At 49.2% G+C, this 26,122-nt stretch overlaps 1 protein-coding gene across 1 annotated transcript; it reads right to left on the bottom strand.

Moving 5' to 3' along the window:
• Nucleotides 1–528: 528 nt before the first annotated feature.
• MXRA5 (matrix remodeling associated 5) lies at nucleotides 529–26,122 on the bottom strand. The gene is made up of 7 exons (XM_032391199.1): nucleotides 25,870–26,122; nucleotides 23,609–23,824; nucleotides 18,576–18,705; nucleotides 17,961–18,351; nucleotides 10,677–15,635; nucleotides 7,102–8,002; nucleotides 529–3,494 (listed from the first exon to the last, which is right to left on the bottom strand). Exons 1-7 carry the CDS (start codon nucleotides 25,914–25,916, stop codon nucleotides 1,586–1,588), a joined length of 8,553 nt encoding a protein of 2,850 aa, XP_032247090.1. The 5' UTR covers nucleotides 25,917–26,122; the 3' UTR covers nucleotides 529–1,585.

Here is a 26,122-nt window from a genome sequence, read left to right on the forward strand (position 1 = left end):
TTAAAGATTGACAATCACTGTCCTTCTGTCAATACTGCCAGTCATGTTCTTCCCAAATCTTTCTCTTGACTTTTGTTTTTCCTCTTCAGGGAAGCACAACAATGACTGATATTCGTATTTGAGGAAGGCTAGTGCATGTACCCCACATGTGGTTTTCCTAAAGAAAAGTTCATGAGGGATTTGCTGATAAGGCACCACATGCCCATCCCCAGACCGTCTTGCTCCATATTGGAACTGTCGCCCCCCGGGACCGAGGGATCCCACCCTGAATTCCTGTCAAATACATCGTTGGAGCCACTGCCTTTGACTCTGTTTCCTTGCCTGCTATACCCTTGCAGAAAATAGAATAATGCTAATGTGGTGGGGAAAAAGCAGTTTTTGAAAATTGCGCTTTACCTGCAAAATCACTTGAAATGCCCTTGCCCTGGAAAATAGTTTTATCATTGCCCGGTTATTTGGAAAATATTATTTTATTATCAAATGTACATTATATTGACCTTAAAAATACAGTAAAGCAGTCATGGGGATAACATGTGTCCTATTTTCCATGAGCACACATTGACGGGGGGTGGGGGGTGGGTGGGGGAGACACTTCCTGGCTTTTCCAGGAGGCTCTGGATTCATTGTGCAGGGTCACGGCTTAGCTCTCTCCCGCCCTCTCCCCCGACTTCAGCTCTCAGGATAAATCCACAAACAAGGAAATTCAATACCCCAGCCTCCCATACCATAGGGTTGCTGGGGAATGTAATATAATAACGGTTACTGAATTTGCTCAAGGAAGTATAGGGGATTTGTTTTTACAATTGTATTTCCATGCCTGCTCTCATGTATCCAAGTCTTGTAAAGACCAATAATTTATTATTTTTAATGAGACAGAAAGCGTTTCTTTCTTTCTAGCCTCATCGTCTGATTGGAAAGAAAATATAAAATGTCTTTATGTAAGACATTATATAAAAAGTGAGTTCCAGGGAGAAAGTGAGTTCCATTATATAAAAAAGTGGGTTCCATATAAAATGGTAGCTGTATTGTATGAAACATGTACGTTACAAAAACATCAGTCACTGTGGTTCTAAGCCCTTATAGGGCAAGCTGGAGTTCTAAAGTGACAGGAAGTAAGTGAAAGACGGGTAGTCATTCTAGAACATTCTATCATATTAAGACTGCAGCAGGTTAACTAGGGGATGCATCTTCAACGGGGCAACAAGGCACTGGTCATCTCTACGGTTTATTTTCAGTGAGTGCTCCTTAGGTGTGCCAAGACGCCCAGTAAAGCATAGACGTGGCGTCTGCAATGTTCGCCCACCTCTGGTGAAACGCCCCAGAGGCGCAGGCGGCATGCCGTAAACATCAACCAAAGTCCCCGGAGAGGCTGAACCGTCCTTCCTGCGTCTGCATTGCTTCCTTTCGCCGACAAGGCATAGGTCAAAGTCAACATGAACCTGAAACCCAGCTGGGGGCCACCGTGCACCATGACGGATCAGTTAAGAGTTCTGGCCATCCGGCCGCGGCAGCTTTCCTTACCAATGACACTTTGTTCTGACTTTCCAAGCAATGGCCGTGGAGTCCATGTCCCGGGGGTGGCGTTTCAGTAGACGTGGATATAAGTAGTCTTTGAGTCAGTGCCTAGGATGTTCTTTGCGGTGCACTTGTAGAAGCCTGCGTCTCTGTGTGTGGCCTGCTGGATGGTCAAGGAGCCTTGGGGATGAAGGAATCTGTTCCCATAGAGACGGGCCTGCGCCCCGGCGGTAAGGTGCGATTTGTCTGGCAGGTCCCAGGTGATCTCAGCTTTGGGAATCCCCATGGCCATGCAGTTCATCTTGACGGTGTTCCCGGGCCGCGTGTAGATGACGGGCGTTGGCTCACTGGTGATCCGGGGAGGGTACGCTATCACGATAACTGGAAAGTTCATGACGGAAGGGCCGTACTCAGTGTCCACCTTGCACACGTAGGTCCCCCTGTCGAACACGGAGGCATCACGTACCGTGAGGGTGCCGTTTTCCCAGAGGGAAAAGCGCCCCCGTGTTTGGGGGCCCTCTAAGAGCAAGGTGTTGGGGAGTGTCCAAGAGAAGCCAGCTGGCCGGCCCCTTGGAGGGATGCAGTGCAGCTGCAGGGTCTCCCCATTGATGATGCTCACCAGATGGTGATACTGGTTACTGGTCTCGGGTTTCAGCCCCACCTTCAGAGAGACCAGCCTCTCCGTGTAGCCGGCAGAGTTCCGGGCCACGCAGCGGTAAGCCCCGGCGTCCACGGAGGAGAGGCTGCTGATGTGCAACATGCCATCACTCTTATGGTAGAACCTCTGCAGCTGCTGGCCGCTCTGGAGCTCCGTCCCATTGGGAAGGACCCACAGCAGGGTGGGCGTCGGGGTCCCTGCGGCCGAGCAGTTGAGACTGATGGTGTGGCCGGCCATGGCCGTGATCTTCTCGCTGACAGGGTCATGGAAGATGGGCTTCTCCACGGGCTCCAAGACAGTGAGCTGGACAATCAGCCTGGCTTCCCCTCCCTCGTTGCGGCCAATGCATGCCAATTGCACAGAGTCGCTCTTCCTGAGACTCCTGATGTCCAGCGTGCCGTTGCGATGGATGGTGATCCGATTCCCATAGTAGGGGGCCGGCAGAACCACGCCCTCGGGAAAGGCCCACAAGACTCTCGGGGTGGGGATGCCTTCTGCCTGGCAGTCAATGAGTTTGCGGCTCCCGCCGGCAGCGATCTCCCGCACGGTGGTGATGGCGTTGGGGTTCCCGTTGATGGTGGGCGACTGGACGTTGACATGAATCCAGACGGTTTTCCTGTCCTCCCCCGCGCTGTTCCTGACCACACAGGTATAATTACCGCTGTCTGAGCGCTGGGCTTTCTGAATGAGGAGAGTGCCGTCCTCATATATCTGGTACTTATCAGAGGAGGCGGGGATCAGCCTGTTGGTTGGAGAAAGCCACGTCACCTTGGGCGTGGGCTCCCCTTTGGCTTCACAGGCCACGGTGACCACGTCGCCATAGGGGACCTGGACCACGGAGTACGTCTTGTTCCGGATGGCGGCAGGCTCAGTCACCACCTTGACCCGCACCCTCATCTCATCCTTACCAACCTGGTTTTCGGCAAAGCAGGTGTAATCCCCTTCCTCCCGCATGCCCACCTCATTGAAGTAGAGGGTCCCATTGTTGAAAACCACGTAGCGCTTGGTACGGCCACCGCCGTCATCAGACTGCATGAAGGAGTTGACCAGGCTGCCATCCGGGAGGCTCCAGGAGATCTCAGGGTTGGGAAGCCCAGTGGCCACACAGTCCACCTTCAGGTCACCCCCGTAGAAGACCTTGTGGTCATTTTCCTCCTTGTGCTCAATCTTGGCCGGTTTCATGACCACGTTCACCTTGAGCACGACAAAGTCGTCTCCAACCTTATTCCGGGCAACACACAGGTAATCCCCTGCATCTTTGTCCGTGACGGATTTCACCACCAGGGTCCCATTGGCGAACACCTTGATTCTGGTGTCAAAGCTGACCGGAAAAAAAAGAAAGAGGAGGATGTCAGTCTCCCGTATGCTCTATCCTGGCTTTAGGTCACCGGAACAAAATGAAAACATGTGGTTCTGGAAACTATCTGGGCACGTGGCTGCTACTGCGAAATGTCACATTGGTTCTGCAGCCTGGAGGGGACTGCGTTGGACTGCATTCACAGGCGGAAATCATTGATTTACCACAAATAAGAAGTCGACTCGGTAAGAGTCTGACCTTTGGCTGGCCTGGCCCCTGACTCAAGGATGTGAAAGGCAGTCAAAGACTTCCAGCCTGTTAGTGTGGGTATACGTACATCTCGTATTTGCAGGGCGGTCAGGGCTCAGCTTACAGTAATGATAAGATCAGGCAAAATGCGACAGCCATGGAGAGAATGAATCTGAGTGAACTCAATAAAGAAGTGGAGTTCTTCCTGAATAAAATGCTTCAGCTGTTTATCCTTGATAATCTTGTATTATATTATCTCCCATTATGAGGCAAGAGACTGCCAAGTGGCTACTCTATGCACTGTGTAATTGGGGTTATTCCCAGAGTTTTAATGCTAACATTGGGTTCTTTAGAACATGGCAATATTGATGTGACGTCTTCTTCCCTAGAACTTGTACCTAAAGCTGGATGACATTTCACCAGCCAGCACCCCAAGCCAGCGTTCCATTCCCCCATGTGAAATGATGACATTGGACCTAAGCCCACACATCTCTGGGTTAATAGTTCAAAAGCTTTTCAGTTTAAAGGAGCCGATAATGGGGAGAACAATAGGAAGGTCTTCACTATGTATGTGACCTTTTCTTAAATATTGAGGTGTCCTTGCGTGTCAGACTAACATAACATAATAAAATTAAATTAAATTAAAAAAAAAAGAACTCATGTTTTGAATAAGAGGTGGAAAGACTTGGGAGGTTCTTCCTTTAGAAGTGTCCAGACTGAAAAATCTCGATTACACATAATTTATAATGGTGGTATTGGAGAAGGAGGGGGTTAAATTTAAATGCATAAATAAGGGGCGCCTGGGTGGCTCAGTTGGTTAAGCGTCTGCCTTTGGCTCAGGTCGTGATCCCAGGGTCCTGGGATTGAGCCCCATGTCGGGCTTCCTGCTCCGCGGGGAGTCTGCTTCTCCCTCTCCCTCTGCCTGCCGCTCTGCCTACTTGTGCTCTCTCTCTATCTCTCTGTCAAATAAATAAATAAAATGTTTTTTAAAAAAAATAAAAATAAATGCATAAATAATTCCTGAACTTTGCATTATTTGAACAGCGTGTGTAGAACTGTGTTATAGAGTTACCAAAAAGAAAAAAGAAAAAAGAAGAAGAAGAAGAAGTCTGCCTATGGTTGAATCAACCTGATTATTGTGAATAAAATACAAACAACTACTAACAATGACCAAATAAACTGTTTTGTTGGCCGCGAGTGCAAATCAAGTCAACATAAATCAGTAGGAGAGGAGCAGACAAAGATATTTCAATGTGTCTTAGAGTTTAGAATCCAAAACTTTGTGCAGTAGCTCATGTCTGCCAGCATTTTGAAACTTCAAAGTGGTGAGTCCTAGCCTCGGTCATAATCACAATCCATGGAGCAACCCAGAAACACAGACATGCCTACCCACCGCTGGGCATCGGGCTTCAAGAAAAGTTCCAATATCTGTATTTTTAAATAGTCCCAATGTGAAGGGAAGGCACAGAGCCCGCTCTTTTATAAAACTCACATGGGTTGTTTAATCGCACTTTCCAAAGAATGTAATTAGTCCAAATTTAGTAATAATGAAGCCACAGAGACGGCGATTTATGATTTATGGGGAGATACTAGTAGAACGGTTCACATTCGTAGTGGGATCACATTCTTTTGCTGCCATTCATTCAACACTGCCTGAGCTGTGCCAAAAAGAGCTGAAAACAGTTCTTCCGCACATGGCAGTACATCTGCCGAGCTGGGAGATAGTCCAGGGAAAACTGCGTACGTGGTATTCTGGATGGAGTGTGCAAGGTTCACTAGGCACCACCCAACTGTCTAAAGTTAACAGGCTGCGAGAAAGCGCGTTTGCCTTCTTCCTGCATTGGAAAGAGAGGGGGAAGGCCAGGCACAGCTGCTCAGAGCCCCTGAGCGCTGGCTTCCCTCCCTGCGTCCTGGGTGGGACGGATGTCCACATGCATTCCTGCCTGAGCTGCCGGGCTGTGGATGCTGGAGACACACCATAAGCCAGGGTTTCTCCACCACGTTCCATTTTGCCAACCATTGTCTCTGTGCTCTGTATCTTGAGACACGTATTGAAGAGACATTGGCACTTTTGGATCTAGCCCATGGTTTCTCAGCCTGGGCACTGCTGATATCTGGGGCTGGATGACTCTCTGGGGTGGGGCTTCCTGGGCACTGTAGGGTGCTGAGTAGCATCCCTGGTCTCCACCTACCAGATGCCCGTGGCAGCTTCCACTCTAGTGTGACAACCAAAAATGTTCCCAGTCATTGATGAGTGTTCCTGGTGGTGCCATCTGTCTAGCTGAAAACCACTGCGATAGATAGATAGATAGATAGATAGATAGATAGATAGATAGATAGATAGATAAATAGATAAGATGGATGGATAGATGGTTGGATGGATGGATGGATAGATGGATGGATAGATGGTTGGATAGATGGATGGATGGATGGATGGATGGATGGATGGATGGATGGATGGATAGATGGTTGGATAGATGGATGGATGGATGGATGGATAGATGGACAGACAGATAGATGATAGATCAATTGTGTTTCATGCTAGGTCAGAGTGTCTCAGCCTGGGCACTCCTGACCGTTGAGCTTGGATGACTCTCTGGGATGGGGCATCCTGGACACTGTAGGGCTTTAAGCAGCATCCCTGGTCTCCACCCACCACATGCCCGTGGCACCCCCATTCCCTGAGTTATGCCAATCAAAAATGTCTCCAAACATTGTGCAATGTTCCCTGGGGCCAAAATCACTCAGGGGGTTGAGAACCAGTGCTCAGGGTCCATACATGTGGGAAGAGAAGGCACTGGATGAGAGAAGGTGATCTTCTTCAAAGCCAAAATAAACTGTTAGAATTCCAGTTGTGCCAACCCAGTGCCCTAGTCACCTAACCCTTTAACTTTTTTGTGTTCACACCGTTTCATTCTTAATCTAAGGCTGTTTTATGACAAGATCTGCAACTGCGTCTACCGTGTTCTGTTGAAATCATACAATACACAAAGAAGGCAACCTACATGTGGTACCTAATATTATCACTTAACATACAAATAAATATAATCGTTAAAACAAAAGTTATTGGTTCATTTCTTTGCTTGGAGAGAGAGAGGGGCAGGAAAAGAGGAGAAAGTCCAAGTGTTTGTCCCAGTTTATAAAGACAAGATCTCACTGGGCTAAAACGAAATGTGCCCGCCTCCCCCCTCGCGGCACACACAGGGAGTCAGGTTTGTGCATCTTCGCCCCGGACACAGAGTCATTCCCTCCTCTGACCGGCCCCACGGAGAGGGCTCCCAGGATGGCCCCAGGCATGTTTTAGGGCGCCGTCCCCAGCTCCCAAAGGGGGAGCAGGAGCATTAGAGCAGTGCCCGGCGGCGAGCCAGGAGCAGGCACGTACCTGAAGAGCGAGTCCATCATGCGCTTGGACGGCAGCCGCCAGAGGATGCGCGGCCAGGGGTCCCCCGAGGCGCTGCAGTCCAGGCGGAGGGTCGCGCCGTAGCGCACGTCGGTCCTCTGCGGGGAGGTGCCCGTGATGCGCGCGTTGGCCGCCGCGCGCTGCACGGTGAGCTGCACGGTCCTGCGCGCAGAGCCCACCAGGTTGGCGGCCACGCACTCGTAGCGGCCGCTGTCCTTGGGCGCCAGGTTACGGATGTAGAGCGTGCCATTGGGGAAGACGAACAAGTTCCCGTTGATGAACTGCGAAGGGCGGATCTGGGTCCCGTCCCACAGCACCCAGCGCACGCTGGGCAGGGGCGCGGCCTTGGCGGTGCAGTGGATGTGGATGCTGAGACCCGGCGGCAGCGAGATGTTCTCCAGCTTCTCCTGGTGGATGACCGGTGGCAGGGCCGCCACGTGCAGGCGGATGGCCAGGCTGTCCGTGCCCGCCGCGTTGCTGGCCACGCACTGGTAGACTCCTCTGTCTGAGAAGGAGGCCTCTTTGATGGACAGCGTCCGGTTTTCGTGCAGCATGACCCTGCCCTCCACGGGGGACACGGTCTGCCACACCCTCCTGTCCGGGAAAATCCAGGAGATCTGGGGGGCTGGGGTTCCCTTGGCCAGACACTCCATGGCGATCGTGTCTCCCAGGTAGACGGTGACGTCCTGGTAGTGGGAGGCGAGGATCTGGGGCTGCTGCACCGTGACGGACAGCAGGACCGCCATCCTGTCCACCCCGTGCAGGTTTTTGGCGGTGCACACGTATTGGCCTCGGTCCTGCACCTGTACCTTTCGGATGACAAACGTCCCGTTCTTCAGGACCTCGAACCGTTGCACTCTGGTGTTAGGGGTCATGAGAGCACCTGCGGGTCAAAACAGGTATAGTCAGGTTCTGCGTAGACACACCGTCTCAGGAAAAACCAAGAAGGAGGGCTGTTAGGGGTGTAGCGGAATTCTCCCCTCTATGTCCCGAACAGCAACAGCGAAGGCCAGCCCCCACCTCCAACATGGAGAAGACAGAACATTCTGTTGCACCATCTTTACACCAACGCCCCCTTCAAGCAAAGGGCAGCCAGCATGGGTTTCGTAGAGTGTTCTGGAAGCTGCCACGAGGCCCAGGCCCTCCCCAGGGGACCTCCTCGTCACTTCAGCTCCTAGAGACGCCAGCCCACCTCACTGGCACAGCTTCTGAGCTCTTGAGGTCCCCAGGCTTGCAGCCACCGTCCACCTCTACCCGGCCAGGCTTTGGAGTCCAACACGAGCCAGAGTGAGCGGGTCATTTGCTGCCCCCACTGTGGCTGAGTTGAATGCCAGGTCATGCACTGTTAGAATCGGGGGCGTTTGCTTCTCTCTCTCCCCACCCTGTACTTCCTATATGGTATATCTCATCTTCCTGGGGCTCTGCCACAGCGAGGATCCGTATTAACCAAGTGTTCCTAATGCTTTGGCATCTGGGTCCTGCTGACTCTGGTGGGAGGACAGCCCGTCCCAGAGCTAGGCAATTCCTATAGTTAAGAAGCAATTCACCATTTAAAAGCAAAACAAGCAGTGCAGAGCCCGCATTCCCACCCCTTTGTCTATGGGGCTCTCACACGCCCAGGCCACCATGCACCTGCTTTCATCTTCCCAGGGCACGTACCAGACAAATAGGGGAGCCCCTGTGCCCCAGAGCCCACTGAAATCAGTCAAGCCAGCCAGCGCCAAGCCTGCTTACCCTGCCTCACCTGTTTCCTCTTGCAGAAACTGCAATAAAGGCTCTTGTGCATGTTTCCCCCTCTCCCCCTGCCTGCCAACAGACCCTGGTCCTGCCCTGTGTGGTCCCCTCCTCGTGGAGAGTGAATAATAAACGGTCTTCCATGGCAGGCATTTCCTGATGTGCTGGCTTACCCTTTCTGAAGAATAACAAATCCCAGATTTAAAAACTGGAAAGCCCTGAGCTATAGCATTCTCTTCATCTCCCACACAGCTGGGTTCCCAGGTCCTGCTTCCATCACCGGCCATTCCGTGAGCTCTGACAAGCTCCCTCTGCTGCGGCCGGCAGGAGAAGCTGATTCGTGGCACGTGCACGTCTAGTAAGGGGACATGGCCCGGAGATGCTCTGATATCACACAACATATGGACAACCCTACAGACTGATACAAATGGGATGTCCCAATAGAGAAACAAAGGCACCATCCTTTGAGCATGAAAACCCCATGGTGTTCCCCATTCGCTCCTTCGAGCAACATTCCTTATTAAATCATTACGTAAACATATGACATCAATGACGAGCTGATCAAAGAAGTCCGTAATCCCCCTGTGCCCAGAGCCTCTGCTGAACTTTGGAACACGTCCAGCTCTGGTGACATAAACCTAAGCAAAGAATGCACTTGAGCTCCCTCAAGTGCTATGAGCATAAATCATTCCTATATCATCAAAGCGGAGAAGAGAAAAGAAACGATCCCTCTGATCAGAATCCAGGCCTGAAGGATATGTCCGTGTTGGGGGGCGGGGGGACAAAGGGAAAGGGGACGAGGTAGCTCTTTCACGGAAGCTGTGGCCTCTCAGATGGTACTTTTCTGTGTCACCTGACAATTGTTTCACCATTCAAAGGAAAGGGTCATTTTTACGAAGCTGAGTGCTCTTTGGGCATCCCAGAATTCCAAGTATAGGCCATTGTTATGAGCTGAATTGTGTCCTGCCAAAATTCATACGTTGAAGCCCCATCCCCTAGGATCTCAGAATATCACTGTTGGAGATGGGGTCATTCAAGAGATAATGAAGTCAAAATGAGGTCATTGAGGTGCACTGTAATCCAAGAGAACTTGTGTCCATACAGGAATAAGGGATGAGGACAAAGACACGCACAGAGGGACGGCCACGTGAGCACACAGGGAGAAGACAAGGTCTACACGCCAAGGAGAGAGGCCTTGGGAGGAACCAGCCTTGCTCGCCTGGATCTCAGACTCCCAGGCTCAGCCACACCTCGATTTCAGACTTCCAGGCTCCAGGACCGGGAGAGAATAAAGGTCTGTCTATAAGGCAGCTAGTCCGCGGTGCTTTGTTATGGCAACCCAAGCAAATGAACGCGACCATATCTCTAGGTTCAAATCAAAGCAATGTCTGATGAGCCCAGAACAAGCTGCATTGACATCTGGCAGCCAGTGGAAGGGCAAGGGCAATCTGCTCACTCTTCCTTACCTTCATGGCACCCCACATGGGTGGTGGAAGGGTTTTGTGCTAGGTTTCTCTGGGAAAAGGCAAGTGGTTCCTTTATGAAATATTCCCGAGCCTAGGTCATTCCCTACCCAAAGAACCTATGACATGTCTCCATAGTCTCATTAAAATCTCACATACCTTAGAGCTCAAGAAAGAGCTCTGGGTCCTTACTTCCTGTCCCCCTAAAGGAATATCCTTGTATCTAGGTTCTCAGATGTCCTCTTCCATCCCATCCATCTGTCCTTTACCCAGACTCTGTAGTTTTGCTTGGGGTCACAGACTCAAGTGACCTCCTTCTACACCAACCCCGGTTAAAATGCAAACACGTAAATGCCTTACCTGTAGAAACCTTTGTCCAGGTAATGAAAGGCGTGGGTTTCCCCGTGGCCTCACATGGGAACACAGCATCTGTCTCCGCAGTGACAGACACGGTCTGAGGGGATTTGGTGATAATTTGGGGCTTTTCCCCAACCGTCCAGAATTTGGATGCAGGGGGTCCTCCAGCAGAGAAAAGCTTTGAGGTGCTGTGATGGAAGCTTCTGGAAGGCTGGCCAGAAGATGCCACAAAGGGGATGGAGCTCCGGGTAGAGTAGACCACAGGGACGTTCTGTACGTTTGTGGAGGGTGGCCCAGTAGCCCGGGGAGGGTGCAATAATGGAGGTGCCGGGGGACCAAAGTCCACGTGGATGATGCTCTGAGAATGTATCCTATTGTGGGGACCTGGGTTGACTTTTTTGTCTCTTATCACAGGGGCAGAAGAGGTAGGCACCTGGGGTTTCAGAGTAACTCCCAATTGTGGGAAAGAGAGAGTCCTGTTGAAAAAGAAAGGGAACCTCCCATTGGGATAATGGGGGACTCTTGAACTTGGAAGCTTGCCAACAGGGTCTCTGAGATCCGGGATGTTGTTATTCCCAAACACTTTGGAGTTGCCGTTGAATCGGTCCATCCCTTGGTCAGTAAACTTAGTGGAAATGCCAGGTTTGGGCTTTAGCGCTGGAACAACGGGAGCTGTCGTACTTGATAATCTTGGAGTCATCAAGTGCTTATTCTCTGGCAAAACCCTTGAAGGATACGCCGTTATTCCTGGTTTGTTGGTTAAGTGACGAGGCGGCTGGAAAGTTACAAAGTATCTAAAGGAGCCTTCTGTGGCCGTATGTGTTGGCCTCACCGTCCCCCTCGGTTGGATCGGTTTGGCAGGAACTCTGGCTGGCTGGGGGAAGACTTGGACTCTCCCGCCCTGGTGCTTTCCATCGGGGCCCCGTGGGAGACTGTTTTGGGTCTTTCCATCAAAGGCTTCTTTTTCCAACTGCTGCTTTCGAGCTGAGTTAAATTTATCCTGGTTGGAAGAAGGGGTGGATAATTCATTTGGCGTCAATACATGCTGAGTTCCCTCATTATTCACTGGGGGTGCTTTGGCTTCTGGGACCCCCACGTAATTCAAGAAAACATTTTCCTTGGAATCTGTTGCTGTTGGAGGTGTCTTTGAAGTAAGAGGTGTGGGCTTCGTGAAGGTCTGTACCAAGGACACAAGAGTGGTGGCTGGGAATGGGGATGCTGGCTCCCCCATTGGAGTAGGAGTCGGGGTGTGATGCCGAGGTCTAATTTCAGCTGGAGTGGTTTCGTGATGATCTTGAGCATGGATGGTGGTTTCTGCCTCACTTGAAGACAAGACAGTGGTTGAAGCAACCACTTCTTCCAGTTGAAACAGTGTAGAGGCTGCAACTGATGGTGGAAATTCCGAAGGAACACCCAGATCCTCCAACTGTTTAAGAAAGGGTGAGTCTGTAAAGCTTTCCACAGAGCTGGTAACAGGTGCATCTGTCTGCAGCCTCCCAGGCTGGGCTCCCCTTGGGGGATTCCAGCGTGAGGTTCCTGGAAAGCCAGAGGGAGCCGATACCTCCTGAAATTCTCCCACAGTGGAGACCTCAGAGCCAGGAGGTGATGCGGTATTAGTGAAGGAGTCGTCAGGGACTGAGCTGTCGGTTTTATAGTCACTGATGTTTGTGACACCATAATTCTTCATTTCTTCTCCGTCCCATGCAGGCTTATAGGTGACTGGAATTGTCTCTTGGAATTTATTGGGTGGTAAGTGTCTTTTTGTGGCAGTTGTCACAGAATCTTCCAGTGTAGCTTTCCCATGCGGGTCCCCAGGTGTCAGGGAAATGGTTGTCAATAAGAGTACAGTTTCTGAACTGGGGGCAATGACATTTTTATGTTTGTTTTCCGGGGAAGGGCTGGGCGTGGATGCAGAGTCTGGAGGGCTCACCGTGGAAGTGAAATGCCGATGTTTATTTGGCCTCTTCCCGTGTTTCCTTCGTGGGGTCCCCTTGGATATGGGTTCTGTCTGCTTCTTCATCTCTGACTGCTTGGGGGTACCAACGGTGCTGTCAACCCAAGATGTTGGCCCCGGTGTACTCCCCACATGGTCTGGAGCCTTCGCTTCAGGTACTTGAGTAGGTCGAGTAGAGAAAGCCTCCACTGGGGCAAAAGTCGTGGGCACGGTTTGTTTATGGCGGTGTCGGAATCTGTGGGGGCGGAATCTCCTCCTCCCACTGGGTCTCTTTCGGGAAGGGTGAGTGGTCAGCCCCCACGGCAAAGTGGCCTTTCCGGTTGGCGTCACTGCTGCAACCGTGGTGGTGTGTTTGTCAAAGAGAGCATCAAGCGTGGTTTCCCTGGGATGTTTAAAGGGAGTGATGCCATTCACTCTCAGGGCAGGGTTAAGCAGAGTGGTAGATTCGACACCCTTTCCCATACTCTCAGGACTTGGGGAGTTTGTGGGGTCTCTCTCTGGCATATCTCCTTCCCGTAGTGCCTTGGAATTCTCCTCTGTACCCTTTTCAATCAGCGGGTTGCCTTGGGTGCTTAAAGCACCTTTCGCAAGCCGAGTGTCATCTGTTTCTCCCTGTGGATGTCCTTCTGATGGGGCATCTGGCTCCCCTAATGTGAGCCCTTCTAATGGTTCAGATGTCCCGGAGTCATCAACCCACATGACGGTGGTTGGTGTAAAGGGAGTGGAGGTCAGCTCTTCCATGTTCTCTTCATCTGGTTGTGGGTTAGTCTCCACATCTGGGGGAATGTATGGTACAGTCTTGGACTCAGCCAAGGAGATGGCGCCCAACAGAGACTCGTACTCATTTGACGTAGGCTCTGGCATGGATCCAGCATCTACTGCAGGCCAGCGCTCTGTGGCCGTGTTTTCACTGGCGGGCTCCTCGTAGACCAGGTCCAGGGTCTGCAGAGTAGGAGAAGATTCATGAGCTATGGATATCAGGGTGCTGGCTATTGCCCACTTTGGGTCAGCTTCATTGGGAGTGGTATCCTCAGTCTTAGAAAAGTCATGGTCAATGAATTCTTCCAGATGTGTGCTTGTCACTTTGGGCTCAGCAAGAATTACTTCATCGTGCCCACTTTCCAGTCCCAACCTGGTGGAGGACACAGTACTGGAAACCTGATCCTCCTCACCAAATAGAGACGCATCTGCTGAGGTTTCTTCGGCGCTGGTTGTGGTCTGTGCTGGTGATACCGAGGGGGGAGGCACAGCAGGCCGAAGGGGTGTCACTTCTGGACTCACAGATGGAGGCGTGGTGGTTTTAATGACTTGGGGTATTTCAGTTCCCTTCGGGAGATTTTTCCCACGTACTCTGGCTAAAATATCTGCCCAGCGCTCTGGATTAATCTGTTTGTTGGCCATATTTATCCTTCGCCTGGACTCAAACACTCTGCGACCTTCTGCGATGTTCGTCTCGGGTTCTTTTTCAGAATTCTTCCAGTGTTTGAGTTTTCTTCGCCCTTTCTTGGGTTTCTTACCTCCGGTGATGGCATCGTCTTTTGTTTTGATGAGTACCTCTTGGTCCTTTGCGTGTAGACCTCTCCTTGAAGTGTTCTCTTTGTCTCCTATGCCTGAACCCCCTTCGTCCTCCACGACATCTCCCGGCACTCTGGAAAGACTCGTCCCGCCTGGGTGTCTGCCCTTTTTGGATGACCTGCCGGATCCTTTCTTATTCACTGTGACCCCCACAGTAAAGTGATCCGCCCCTTGCCTGTTGACAGCCACGCATCTGTAGTAACCGCCGTCACTGACTTGGACCTTGGGGATGGAAAGAGTTCCATTTGCCAACACGTATGCATGTGAGGTGTTAGCCGAATTATTAATTATCTGTTTGTTTGGAAGAATCCAGCTGAGCTGGGCTTCGGGGATAGCCAGAGCACTGCAAGGCAACATCACTGGCTCCCCTGGGTTCTTCTGAATGGTCACAGTATGGCTATCGGGTGGCTGAGTGGCAGGCGGCTGCACAAGGACCCTGTATACCATCCGGTCCATTTCATCCCTCACCTGAGCAATGCACTGGTACAAACCCGAGTCCGACTGCTCTGTCGATCTGATCCTCAGCCAGCCGCTGGTGAGGATGGAGAACTTGCCATTTTCGTCCTCCATGGGTGCTTTGAGGACAGAGCCATCTGGGAGCACCCAGAAGATGGACGGACTCTCAGAAGCCTTCACGTGGCAGCTCAGCTGGCACGGGCTCCCTTCCAACACAGTCTGAGCTCTTTGCACTGCTCCGCTGGGCTCGATCATCACCCAGCTTCTGCTCCGAGACTGCCTCACGTCTTTGGTGGGCATGGTTAATGCATAGTGGGAATAATAGGAGAGCAGCACCTTTTTGGCCGTACTCTGACGTCGGTTGAGTTGGAGATCTATGGTCGGCTGCATGACCCATCCCGGTTCTGCAAGAATGTGGGCTCTGACGCCCGTGTAGTAGAGGGCATCGTCATCCACGTCTTGCCTGTAGTGGTAGGCGACCTTGGGGTCTTCGCGGAGCGTGAGTTCTTGGTTCAGCCTCACAGGGACCTCACTGTAATAGGCGATCAGTTTCCACAGCTTCTCATAGTTTTCCCGAGTCATTGGACACTCAAAGTCCAAGGCAACAGTCGCGTTTATATCAATCTCTTGAGGGTCCGTCTGGTTCAGGTGAATTTTGTACACATCCATTGGCTTCTTGATGTCACAGACCAAGTTCACTGTGTTCCCGTGCTCGTCAGTCATATTCAAAGAGATGTTCCATGGGGGGAATTGGAACCCCTCCAGAGAGAGCTGGCTGTCACCGTCCTCTTCTAGTTCCTGCTCCTCCTCGTTGTTCCTGCTCCTGTTCTGTCGCAGAGGGGACACTATGGAAGGCTTCAGACAAGTAATGTCCTTCAGCTTGTGAATCTCCTGTTGGTGCAGTTTGGGGGGACTGGAGCACAAGGTGCATAACTGACCACCTTCATAGGCTTTGTCCTTCTTACACTTCAGAGTCCCTAAAACAAATAATCAAACAAACATGCTATAAGTTAATGAACCCAAGAACAGCATGCCTCGCACACGGCCAGACGGTAAAGTCTTTGTGTGCCTCTTTATCACCTCAGTGCATGTCCCTCATGATTTAATACCTTACTCATGTCTGTGACTTCATCAATGACCTTCAATCAATTTAGCACACCAGTGTGGTAAGGAACTACCATGTTAGAACTACTTGACAATGAATAATGAATACTTTTTTCAAAAGTATTTTTAAGTTTTTTTTTTAAAGCAACTCTATTCACACACATTATACAACTTACCTTCTCTAAGGGTCCAGGAGAATCTACATAAACAAATGCAACCCGTGAAAATAGTTCCAGGTTAAAGGACCCACTTTTGCCATGAATCACATCGTATGTACCTTTTATAATTTTTTTTCTGTTGCTATAATTTTTCATTTCAGGCAGTGTCTACATTTTGGATTCACATTCTACTCTTGGCTTCCAGGACATCAAGTCTTCCAAAATGTTCTCCTAATCTGGTCTGCCTCTTTCACTCTTTTGTTCTTCTTGGGCCCCTGACTCATTACTGATGGAGTGTTCCTTGACTTGGTCTAGGCCCCCTTCCATCTCACTCTGCCCCGTCATCCATGGCCTCACCCACATGTAGGTTTCCATCATCATCCGTTATCCAATGACGGCTCCCATACGTGCTTCTCCCGTCAACACACATCTTATGAACTCCACACCCAATTTTCTACTTGATGTGTCTGTTGTAAAGTCACAAAGTCTCCTCCAACTGACATTTGCAAGGCCGAATTATGTTTTCTCCCTGCTCCAGACCTAGATGCCTTTTTATAGCAGTAGATGGAGTCACACTATCTCACATTGGGGAAAGGAGAAGAGTACAGTCCTCTGGATATCTGCCCTCTTCTTTCCATTCTCGCTGGGAACAAATCAGTCAAAGGACCATCATCTATAACTTGGAAGCACATGAAAGTGGGACATAAGGTGTGTGTGCAGAATGGTCCTAGATAGGCACAGGCCAAGATGCTAAGTAGAAATTGAGGATAGCAAGACCTCTTAAGGGAGGTGATTTAAAAACAAATTTTTAAGGATTTTATTTATTTATCTGAGAGAGAGAGAGAAAGCACGAGCCAGGGAAGGGACAGAAGGGCAAGCAGACTCCCCGCCGAGTGCAGAGCCCGTCGTGGGGCTCCATCCCAGGACCCCAAGATCATGACCTGAGCTGAAGTCAGATGCTTAACCTACTGAGCCACCCAGGCACCCCAAGGGAGGTGATGTTTTAACAAAGCTCTGAGTGCTGAAATTAAATCAGACCCTGGAACATCCAGCAGATGCATGGTCTTCGCGGGTCCAATGACACTGATTGGGAAATAAGTTTGGAAGGTATAAGGAAGCAAACGGACAGCAGTGTGGCTACAGTGAGTGACTAAGTGGGGGACCTGCATGTTGCAGGAGGGTGGGCACGGTTGTGTAGGACCTCCTAGTAAGGAGTGTAACGTTCCATTCCAAGAGCAATGGGAAACCAGTGGACATTTAGACAGCAGTGTGGCAGGACCACACGCTTCCTCTGACAATTTGTTTGACAACTGCTCTGGGTAGAGTTGATTGAAGGAGGGGTGATCAAGGCTGCAAAGACCTGCCCAGAAGGCCCGACTCTCCTCCTAGAGAGAGAAGAAAGGAGCTGGACCCAAGCTGGAGGTCGTGAGGATAGACGTGAGCCAACAGACCTGGGATATGGTAAACCCAATGGGATTGAGGATGGGGTTTCAAGGTGCGGCTTGAGGAAGGGAGTAAAAGAAAGACAAAGAAATAAACGCTTCCTTATTTTGAATCAAAATTTACTGTCTGGCAATATCTACACAACACTCCTGGTTTTCTGTTCTCTTGATCAATGCAGAACATCCCTCTCCCCCATTCTTAAGAGAATAACGTCATAGCCACTGCTGGCCTTCTCTTTTCCAAACTTCCTTGAACACCTCCTCATGGGACAGGGATGCACGGAAAACCCCCCATTTAGCTGTAACCCAAAGCTGCACATAACACTCCAGATATCCAACTGAAGACAATCGTAGTCAACTATATATAACTGATTAAATGATCATCGCTTTATATTTCACAGAAGGATACACCCATTATGTAACAGGGGTGTCTTAACATCAAGGTTGTATGACTTCCATGAATGTTTCCCACCATACCGATTTGGTGATGTGCTCTTCACAAGATAAAGCAACGTCAATACACCAGAGAATGGAACCTTTCCAGAAGGGTCAGGCATGTGCCACGGGAAGCCACGTTCGCTCTGCCCTCCTCTCTTACCTTTCGATTTGGCATCCCACTCCAGAAACCACTTCATCTCGCAGTCACATGACCACGGATTCCCATGCAGGTAAAGATTCTCCAGAAGCGGCATGTTCTGCAGCATCCCCATGGGCAGAGTCCTGATCATGTTGTCAGCGAGGTAGAGGTGTCTTATGGTGGAGAGTCTGAAATAATCCAGAAATGTCAACGTGGAGAACGTGCCGGGATGGAGCTGGTGCAGCATGTTTCCCTCTAAGTGGAGAAGCCTCAGGGATGTTAAGCCATTGAAAGCTTGTGGGTGGATAAATTCGATCTTGTTGTGGTCAATGTGCAGCCTCATTAAGCTCCAGAGCCCCTGCAGGGTCTGTGCTGTGATCACGCGCAGCTTGTTATAGCTGAACTTGAAAACCTACAGAGACAGGGGCGTAGCGGAAAATCCTGTTTATAATTTACAAAGCCACAAGCAGGGACAGAAACCAGAACAGAGGGCAGGGAAGTAATGACATGAAGCTGGTTTTTAACCTAAAAAAAATGGCGATTTTATTAATCGTTTGGGAGCATTAGATTGTTCCCATTATTCATTAATGGTCCTACAGGCTGTAATTACTGATGCTTGTAAAAGCCTGAGTTTACCTGGAGGGAGCTGAGGTCTCTTAAAGCCCCGTCGGGGATGCTGGGGATGTCATTGCCATGAATCATAAGGAGCTCCAACTTGGTCAGTCCCGCAAGTGAGGTTTCTGACAAAGCCTGAATACTATTAAATCTAAAAAAAAAGAAAAAATGACAATAGTAATTGGAATAAGAAACAGTGAATGCTTAAATCCCATATGGGAAAGATTCTGCAGCCTGCCCAGGAGCAAGTTAGCAAAATGTTGACTCTGAGGTCTACTGGTGCCATCCCCAAAGCACCTTTGTTGCTCTGTGTCCATGTCCATTACCAGGGTCAAAAGGAAAGTGACGTATTTTTATTCGCCTTCATTCAGTTCAGGAATATTCGCTGGGAATTTTGACTAGGAACATGTTAATGGAGTTAGAGGCGATTTTAGGGAAACAAGTAGGATTTAAGTTCTAAAGGAAGTTGTTCCAAATGGCTCTTCTTGGAAACTTGCACTGAAAGTGTCAGTAATGATGAATGACACACAGGTCATTGAATGCAGAGACTTAGCATGAATGCAAAGAAATAGGCAGCTTGGGACATAGCTTTGCATCACAAAACAAGAGAAGGAGGTGCTCCAGGCTCTAAAGGACCAAATGAAAGAACTAACCACCCAACACACCAACACCATATGTCACAAGCACAAGCGGCCATTTCTGATGGATTCTCTAAATTATTTGTAAACGTTCTGGTGTGTTTTGGGTTTTGTGTTTGCATCCACATTGGTAAAGATGTTTCCTTGACCAATCTGAAAATTCCTCATTGCTACATTATTGGGGGCACAAGGGACTCCCCAGAGTCAATCCCTGGGGAAGGGATTCTGAAATGAATGAAGAATCCTGTAGTGGAGGGCATTTACTTTATGCCACTGCTTCTGCTGAAATAGAACACATCTAGCCTGACATTCTGTATGACTTCTCCCTATCCCCTAGGTAAAAGGAAACAGATCTGGACACAAGGCAGGTGAAGTGCTCATAGCCTAAAACACCAGATGACGCCAGGTCTAATTTTCTTATACATATGTGCCTGAACCCAGACCCGGAATTCGAAGTCAAGATGTGGGTAATCACTCCTCTAAGAGCCAGGTCTAGGAAGCATTACCTTTCAGCTATAAATTCCAGGAAATACAATCTCTGAGAGCAAACCACTCACCTTCATTACTTGGAACTCTTCATAGAATTACTTTAAACATTGCATTGTTTTATAAAACCAACTTATGCTAAGGAAAGGTCTGATGGAAGGAAATGTATCCTGTCTCATTAGGAAAAAGCAATAGGGATTCAAAATAATGCACAGGGACAATAGAGTAAAAATGTAATCATGGTTCCTGTTTGTCATTTAACTCATGGAGTCAATATACAATTAAATACAGAGGTTCCCCCTTCTGGATTGTATGGGCAGTGTCTGGACACATGCTTGGGCATCACAACTGGGTGGGGGTGTGTTGGTGGCATCTGGTAAGTAGAGACCAAGGGTGCTGCTAAACACCCTACAATGCACAGGAGGGCCACCCACAAAGAATGACTCAGCCCATAATATCAAGAATTTGAAGATTTGAAAACTTCACAAGCAGAAGAGATTCTGTCTGTTGGTCTGTCTTTCTATCTATCCATCTATAGATCTATCTATCCATCTATGCATCCATCCATCCATTCATCCATCCATCATCTATCTACCTATCCATCAATCCATCCATCTATCATCTATCTATCCTTCCACTCATTGATTCATCCATTCATCCATCATATCTATCTATCTATCCACTGGTCCATCCATCTATCTACCCATCCATTCATTCATCCATCCATCCATCATATATCTACCTATTCATCCATTCATCCATCCATCTACCATCTATCTATCCATCCATCCATCCATCATCTACCTATTCATCAACCCATCCATCCATCATCATCTATCTATCTATTCATCCATCTATCATCTATCTATCTATCTATCTATGGTAGTGGTCTGAACTGGGTGGTCTTGCCCCCAGGGGACATTTGCAATATCTCGAGTCATTTTTGGAGATCACAACTGGGAGAAGGAGAAGGTGCTACTGGCATCTAGTGGGAAGAGGTCAAGAATGCCACTCAACACCATGCAAAACAGGACAGCCCCTACAACAAAGAACTATCCTACACAAAAATGGAAATAGTGCCCCAAGTAGACTGAAGTTGAAAAACCAGAGTCTAACCCAAGATGGGATAGTCTACGAACTGATGCACTGCCTCATTCACTTACTATTTAGGATTCTACAGTGAAATCTGTCTGGGATGGTGAACCTAACAGGGAATGGATGGCAGAATCTAAACTCCTTTCCATTTCTGGATGCCTGAGGTTTGCCTGGAGACAGTAAGTTAGTGGGAGAATCGTATCAGGTGAGGTAAGTGGGGTTGGCAGGCAATCTAGGAGCTGGGGGTCCATGGGAAGGAGTGTGCTTCATTTGCTCCAACTTCAATGGGAAATGACTGGAAGGTTTTAAGAAAAGGAGTGACACAGACTAAGGTATGTGTGAAAACAATGCTCTACCACATGGAGAGGGAGTAAGTAAAATCACCCGAGAAGACCCTGAAGGTAAGAAAAATAGAAAGACCAGAAGGAGGAGGCAGGTCTTGGGACAGAGGAGGTGAGAGTCAAAGGCTCAACCTCTAAGCAGGTATTTTCTTCCCTCTGAGGACCCAACGCATGTGGACGAAGCCTCCGTGCGCCCATCTAAAATCCAGCAGGGAGACGGGGAAATCAGCGTGGTGCTCAGGGAAAAGACTGGAATGAGTCTGCATGGAGAGTCTGCAACATTATCAGCCACTCGCCCTCCTGTGCACATTGCCTCCCTCACTTACTGATTGAGGGTAACTGACCACGGAACCACGTCAAGTGAAATGTTTTCTCGTATCTCAGAAATATAGGTGAGACTGCTTCACCAATACCAGTTAGAATCGCAAAACGAATTCTAAAATTAAAAAAGGGCAGTGTGGGCATTTGGAAAATTCAGAAAGAGGTCATCAAAACGAGTCTTTTCATCAAGGGGAAAATAAAAGTCTTTAAAGGTCTAGAAATATGACACTAAGTGGATGATTTTTTTGGTTGTTGTTTGTTTACTCAAAAAATCTTGGAAAGTAATTTTTGAAAAAGCTCTGGGGCCGTCCAAACAGGAAACAGCAGATCTCTTTTTCCATGGTGACTGAGGACCCTGAAAACATCTCTGGGGGAATGAAAGATTTCATTAGTGCTTTGCCAATAATCTCTCATTCCTTGAGAGATTTCTCCTCCTTCCAGATGGCTAGAAGACAAATCAGACCGAGTCCTATCTGTATTAGACGTTGCTCTTCTTCCCCACCCCCCAGCAACAAAATGCATGATGACAGTCTCATGAATCAGAGAAAGTGCTGAGAGAGAAGAGTGATCTTATTGATTGAAATGAAAACACGGCATATGGATTCATGTTACCAATTAAGCCAGATGGAAGTAACGTACGTTGGTGCAGTGAAGCTATTCCTTAACTGGTTTTCTTTTTCCTTTACTATCACACCACAGCATCTCAAAATACTATTGCCGTCAATAGGAAAAGAAAGCATCTTGATATCTATGTTCTATTCCAGCGGCCAAGCATTTGGGGAGACCGTAATTCATAGTCTTTACCATTTAGAGTTCGTTAAAATGCAACCCGCAGAATCTATGTTCTAACTGAGAAATTAAGTTTCACCTGTACGAAGTATTTCCATGTAAAGGTGAGTAAAGGGAAAATGTCACAGAAATTATGAGGTATATACAACTTGACAAGCCACGGTCTAGTGGTGTTGCTAGGATCAAGCCATCACATCGTTAACCTTGTGGTTAACGTGGGGCATCTTCCCTGTCCCGGTTTTCGACCGGAAGGCCAGTAGGGAAAACGCTGATACTCCAGACCCTCAATACACAACAGGTGGCACATTCATGTCTTCTGGGCAGGACACACAGCGGAAAACCATTTCCTCCACCACCCCCATTCTCACACTTTCTCGGGGAATCCACGAAGTACCTTCAACTCTGTGCTCTGCCAAGGGGTCAGGCTTGAGCGACAAAGTGGTGAATCACAGCAATATGGGACAATATGCTGAGAGTGGTTCACGAGGGCAACAATCTCTGTTAACTCCCATTCTCTTCTTCTACTGCTGCTGGCCTTTATAAATGCAAGAAGTTCTTTTTTTTTAAACTCTGTGCTATAAGATGTCCAAGCATATGTACAATTATCTGTTCATTGACTCAGGTTTGGCCATTTCATTTTACTAAAACGTCCCATCAGTGGCCAGTCATCAAATCCTAAATTATTTTTGTTGTTTTGTAGGTGGTCGAAAATAGCTTATGTATTTTGTTGAGAAAGTCCAAGTAATTGTTTATAAAGTTACACATGAATACCTGTAATTCATAGCAACTAATATTTATGTATAGAAAGCATTTCTGCATATGAAACAAAATTTTAAAATAATGGAGTTCTATCTGAAATGCTGCATTAAAACATCTCTTAAAATATATCCCTATTTTAAAGAGGCAAAATCTGCAACAATTCTTTTATTTCCCCAAGGTCACAATCGCATCATCAGGATAACTTACAGAATGTCAGAAATGTCCAATTTATTTTAAAATTATGTTTAATAGCTTCTGAAGTCTATTTAAGTAAGTCTATTTATATATTTAGGTCTGTGTCTGATACATCCGTTCGGACCTATTATCTGGAAAATAATCGTTATCACGGGAAATCTCTGGACACACTGAAGTTGTTCAGGATGCTGGTTATTAAGCCTTGTGATAGTAGTTGCAGTTCACGGATAAATTCAGATAACCACCCCCAAAGGATTGCATGTAGTATAGTTAACATCCATCACCCCCGATTCTGCCCATATCGAGGTACACAAAGCTAGATAGAGTGACACAGAAAGGAATAAGCATTTGCAATTACGTCAATGAGCATACATGTATGAAAAAAACAAGCAAAGAGGCTGAAACTGTTCAGTAAGAATGTGGTACAAACCCCAAATTGATTCTTTCCACATGTTTAGAAATCCCAGCGGGCACAGAAGCCAAGGAGCGAAATGTGCAGTGGACCTCGCTAGGAACGTAGCAGGTGCAAGGGTGAGGACAGGGGAGCGTGGGTCGAGGATGTCCCCAGAGCAGGATCAGCACCACGGAGAGTGCTGGCCAGTGCCCGTGCCTTGGCATCTTGTCGGGGTGCGTTATCCCTGGACACCTGTGGGGGAACCACAAAATGATATCCGTTTATGGCCAGGTAGATCTTATGCTCAGCAGATGTTGTGTCAAGTGTTCATTGTGATTTGGAGCTTCCCAAGACATCATATGGTATCCTTCAGTGACACAAGATATCTGAGCCAAGAAACACGAAACTTACTTTCCTAATCTTTCCCCGTTAACTTTAATCATTATGTAGGATGCAAAGTAATTGCTGATTTTGACACTACGATTTGGAAATAGTGTGTGATGAGCGAGGGTAGGGAATACACACACCAACACACTAAAATATATATACATATGTGTCCAAATATACATATTCGTGTATATATATTTGTATATATGTAGAGAGGAGAGATACATTTGTGTTTCTATAATAATAAAGTAATTAAAATAACTATGTGTCTGCCTCCAATGTCAATTCCGAGCCATTACATATTGTATGTATTTGAAGTAAAAAAAAAAAAAAAAAAACTTATCAAGAGTGTCGTTATTAAGAGTTTCCCTTTTTTAATGACATTATTTAAAGTTTTCAATATATCTTCTGAAAGTGTTTAAAGGGTTCACATTCACTAACGAAAAATGTATTCCATTATATGTGGGTTTGTGTACTATCCTTAGTTTTATTTTTTTTCTTGGAAGAGCCACAGGGTTACCACGATGCACCATCGTTGTTCATCGGGGACACAATTTATAAAATGTGACATTAAGTGACGAGGAAAGTAAGTACCTGATGACATATGTTCAGGCAAAGGAAAAAGATCAGTGAAGTCATACACACAAAAATGGAAATGCTCGGATATTTCAAATAATAGGCTGCCTCAGCTGTCTGGTTTAGAATACCCGTGGTTATTTATTTTTTCATGCATTGGCCATCCCTTAATCATTTTATATGTTCGTCATCTCTTGAATGAAGCTTACTTAAAAATGGTAATGGACGTGGAAAGTAAAGTGCACAACACAGAAACGCGCCTGCTCTGGGCAAACGCTAACTGCTGATATCAAGCTCATGCGCTCGCACAAGCTAGGGGCATCCCAAATCCGGAGCTTTTCCGTCCTTTAAATCACTTCCAAATAGATATTCTTTTAAGCCCGTGTGCGTCCTCTCTTTGAGCTGCGCGTCAAGAGCTGACTCAGGTGCAGACAGCCCTGCGGGAAGGCAATTCAGGCTTCACCTCTGCGCTCGGGGGCGAGAAGGTTCCTACAGCCCCACGGAGTGCAGCCTCCCCGGCTGCCTGCGCGCTTCCCCTCGGCGCTGGGCTCCGCCGCCCGCAACGCGCGCTGTGCCCATGGGCGGCCCCGGCCCCCGAGTGGCGACGTCTCCTCCGCACCCTGCGCTCTCGCCAGGTCCCCCCGAGAGACCGAGAGCGCGCGCCCCCCGGGAAGCCCAGGCCCGGCGCCGCGGGGGGAGGCGCCCTGAGCCAGCAGGGCCGCCGGGGCCCGCGGGGAACCCGGAGAGGCTGGGCCGGGGCGGGCTAGCTGGCGCGGCAGCCCTGCGCCCTGGCCGGCTTCCAGCGCCCCTCCAAGGAAAAGTTGGGCTCTCCCGGAACGCAGCTCGGGTGGCCCGGCGGGTAGCCCCTGCTGGGACCCGCACACCAGGAGCCGTCTCTCCCGGGTGATGACTTCTCCAGCTTCCGTGCGGCTCAACCTCCAGCGGGCGGAGGCTCTCCCCCTTCAGGAGGAGGAACAGGAGAAACTTCAGCGCAGGGCGCCGAGGAACTCTGGGGAGGCCCCGCAGCTGTGCTGTCCCCTCCAACGCAGGGCGGACTCGCTTTCACTTGCGGGTCCCCTGGGCACCTCCCTGGAAACCAGGGATGGGTCGGAGCGAGATTGCCAGGTCAGGGAGGGAAGGGGCAAAGGAGAAAAGGATCCTCCCGCCAGATTCGGCTTCTCTCCTGCCTCCGCACTGGCCCCTCAGCCCCAGTGCCAGGGACACTGCCATGCGTCTCTTCGCCTTCGCCCAGCCTTTCCCTTGGCCGAACCCCAGCTCCACCCCTGCAGCAGGGTCCGCGCCCCCCGGGCGCCCAGGCTGCCCTTGGTCCTCACCTGTCCTTCGGAAGCCGCGACACACGGGAGCGGGGCGCCCTGAGCATCCGCGGGGCCGGGGCGCGCGAGTCACCGCCGGGGGTCCGCCGGGGCCATGCCCTTCCCGGGCCGGGGGCGAGGCAGCGAGGCTTCCCAGCTCGGCGCGGAGAGCCGGATCCCTTTTATTCGCGTCGCCGAGAGGCTTCCCCGAGTCCACGCCTCGGCCCACCCCCACCCTGCCCTGCCCCACCCCGGGGAGACGGGGCGCGGGCCC

The sequence above is a fragment of the Phoca vitulina genome, unplaced genomic scaffold (genome assembly GCF_004348235.1).
Source record: "Phoca vitulina isolate PV1807 unplaced genomic scaffold, GSC_HSeal_1.0 scaffold60, whole genome shotgun sequence".
Taxonomy (NCBI): Eukaryota; Metazoa; Chordata; class Mammalia; order Carnivora; family Phocidae; genus Phoca; species Phoca vitulina.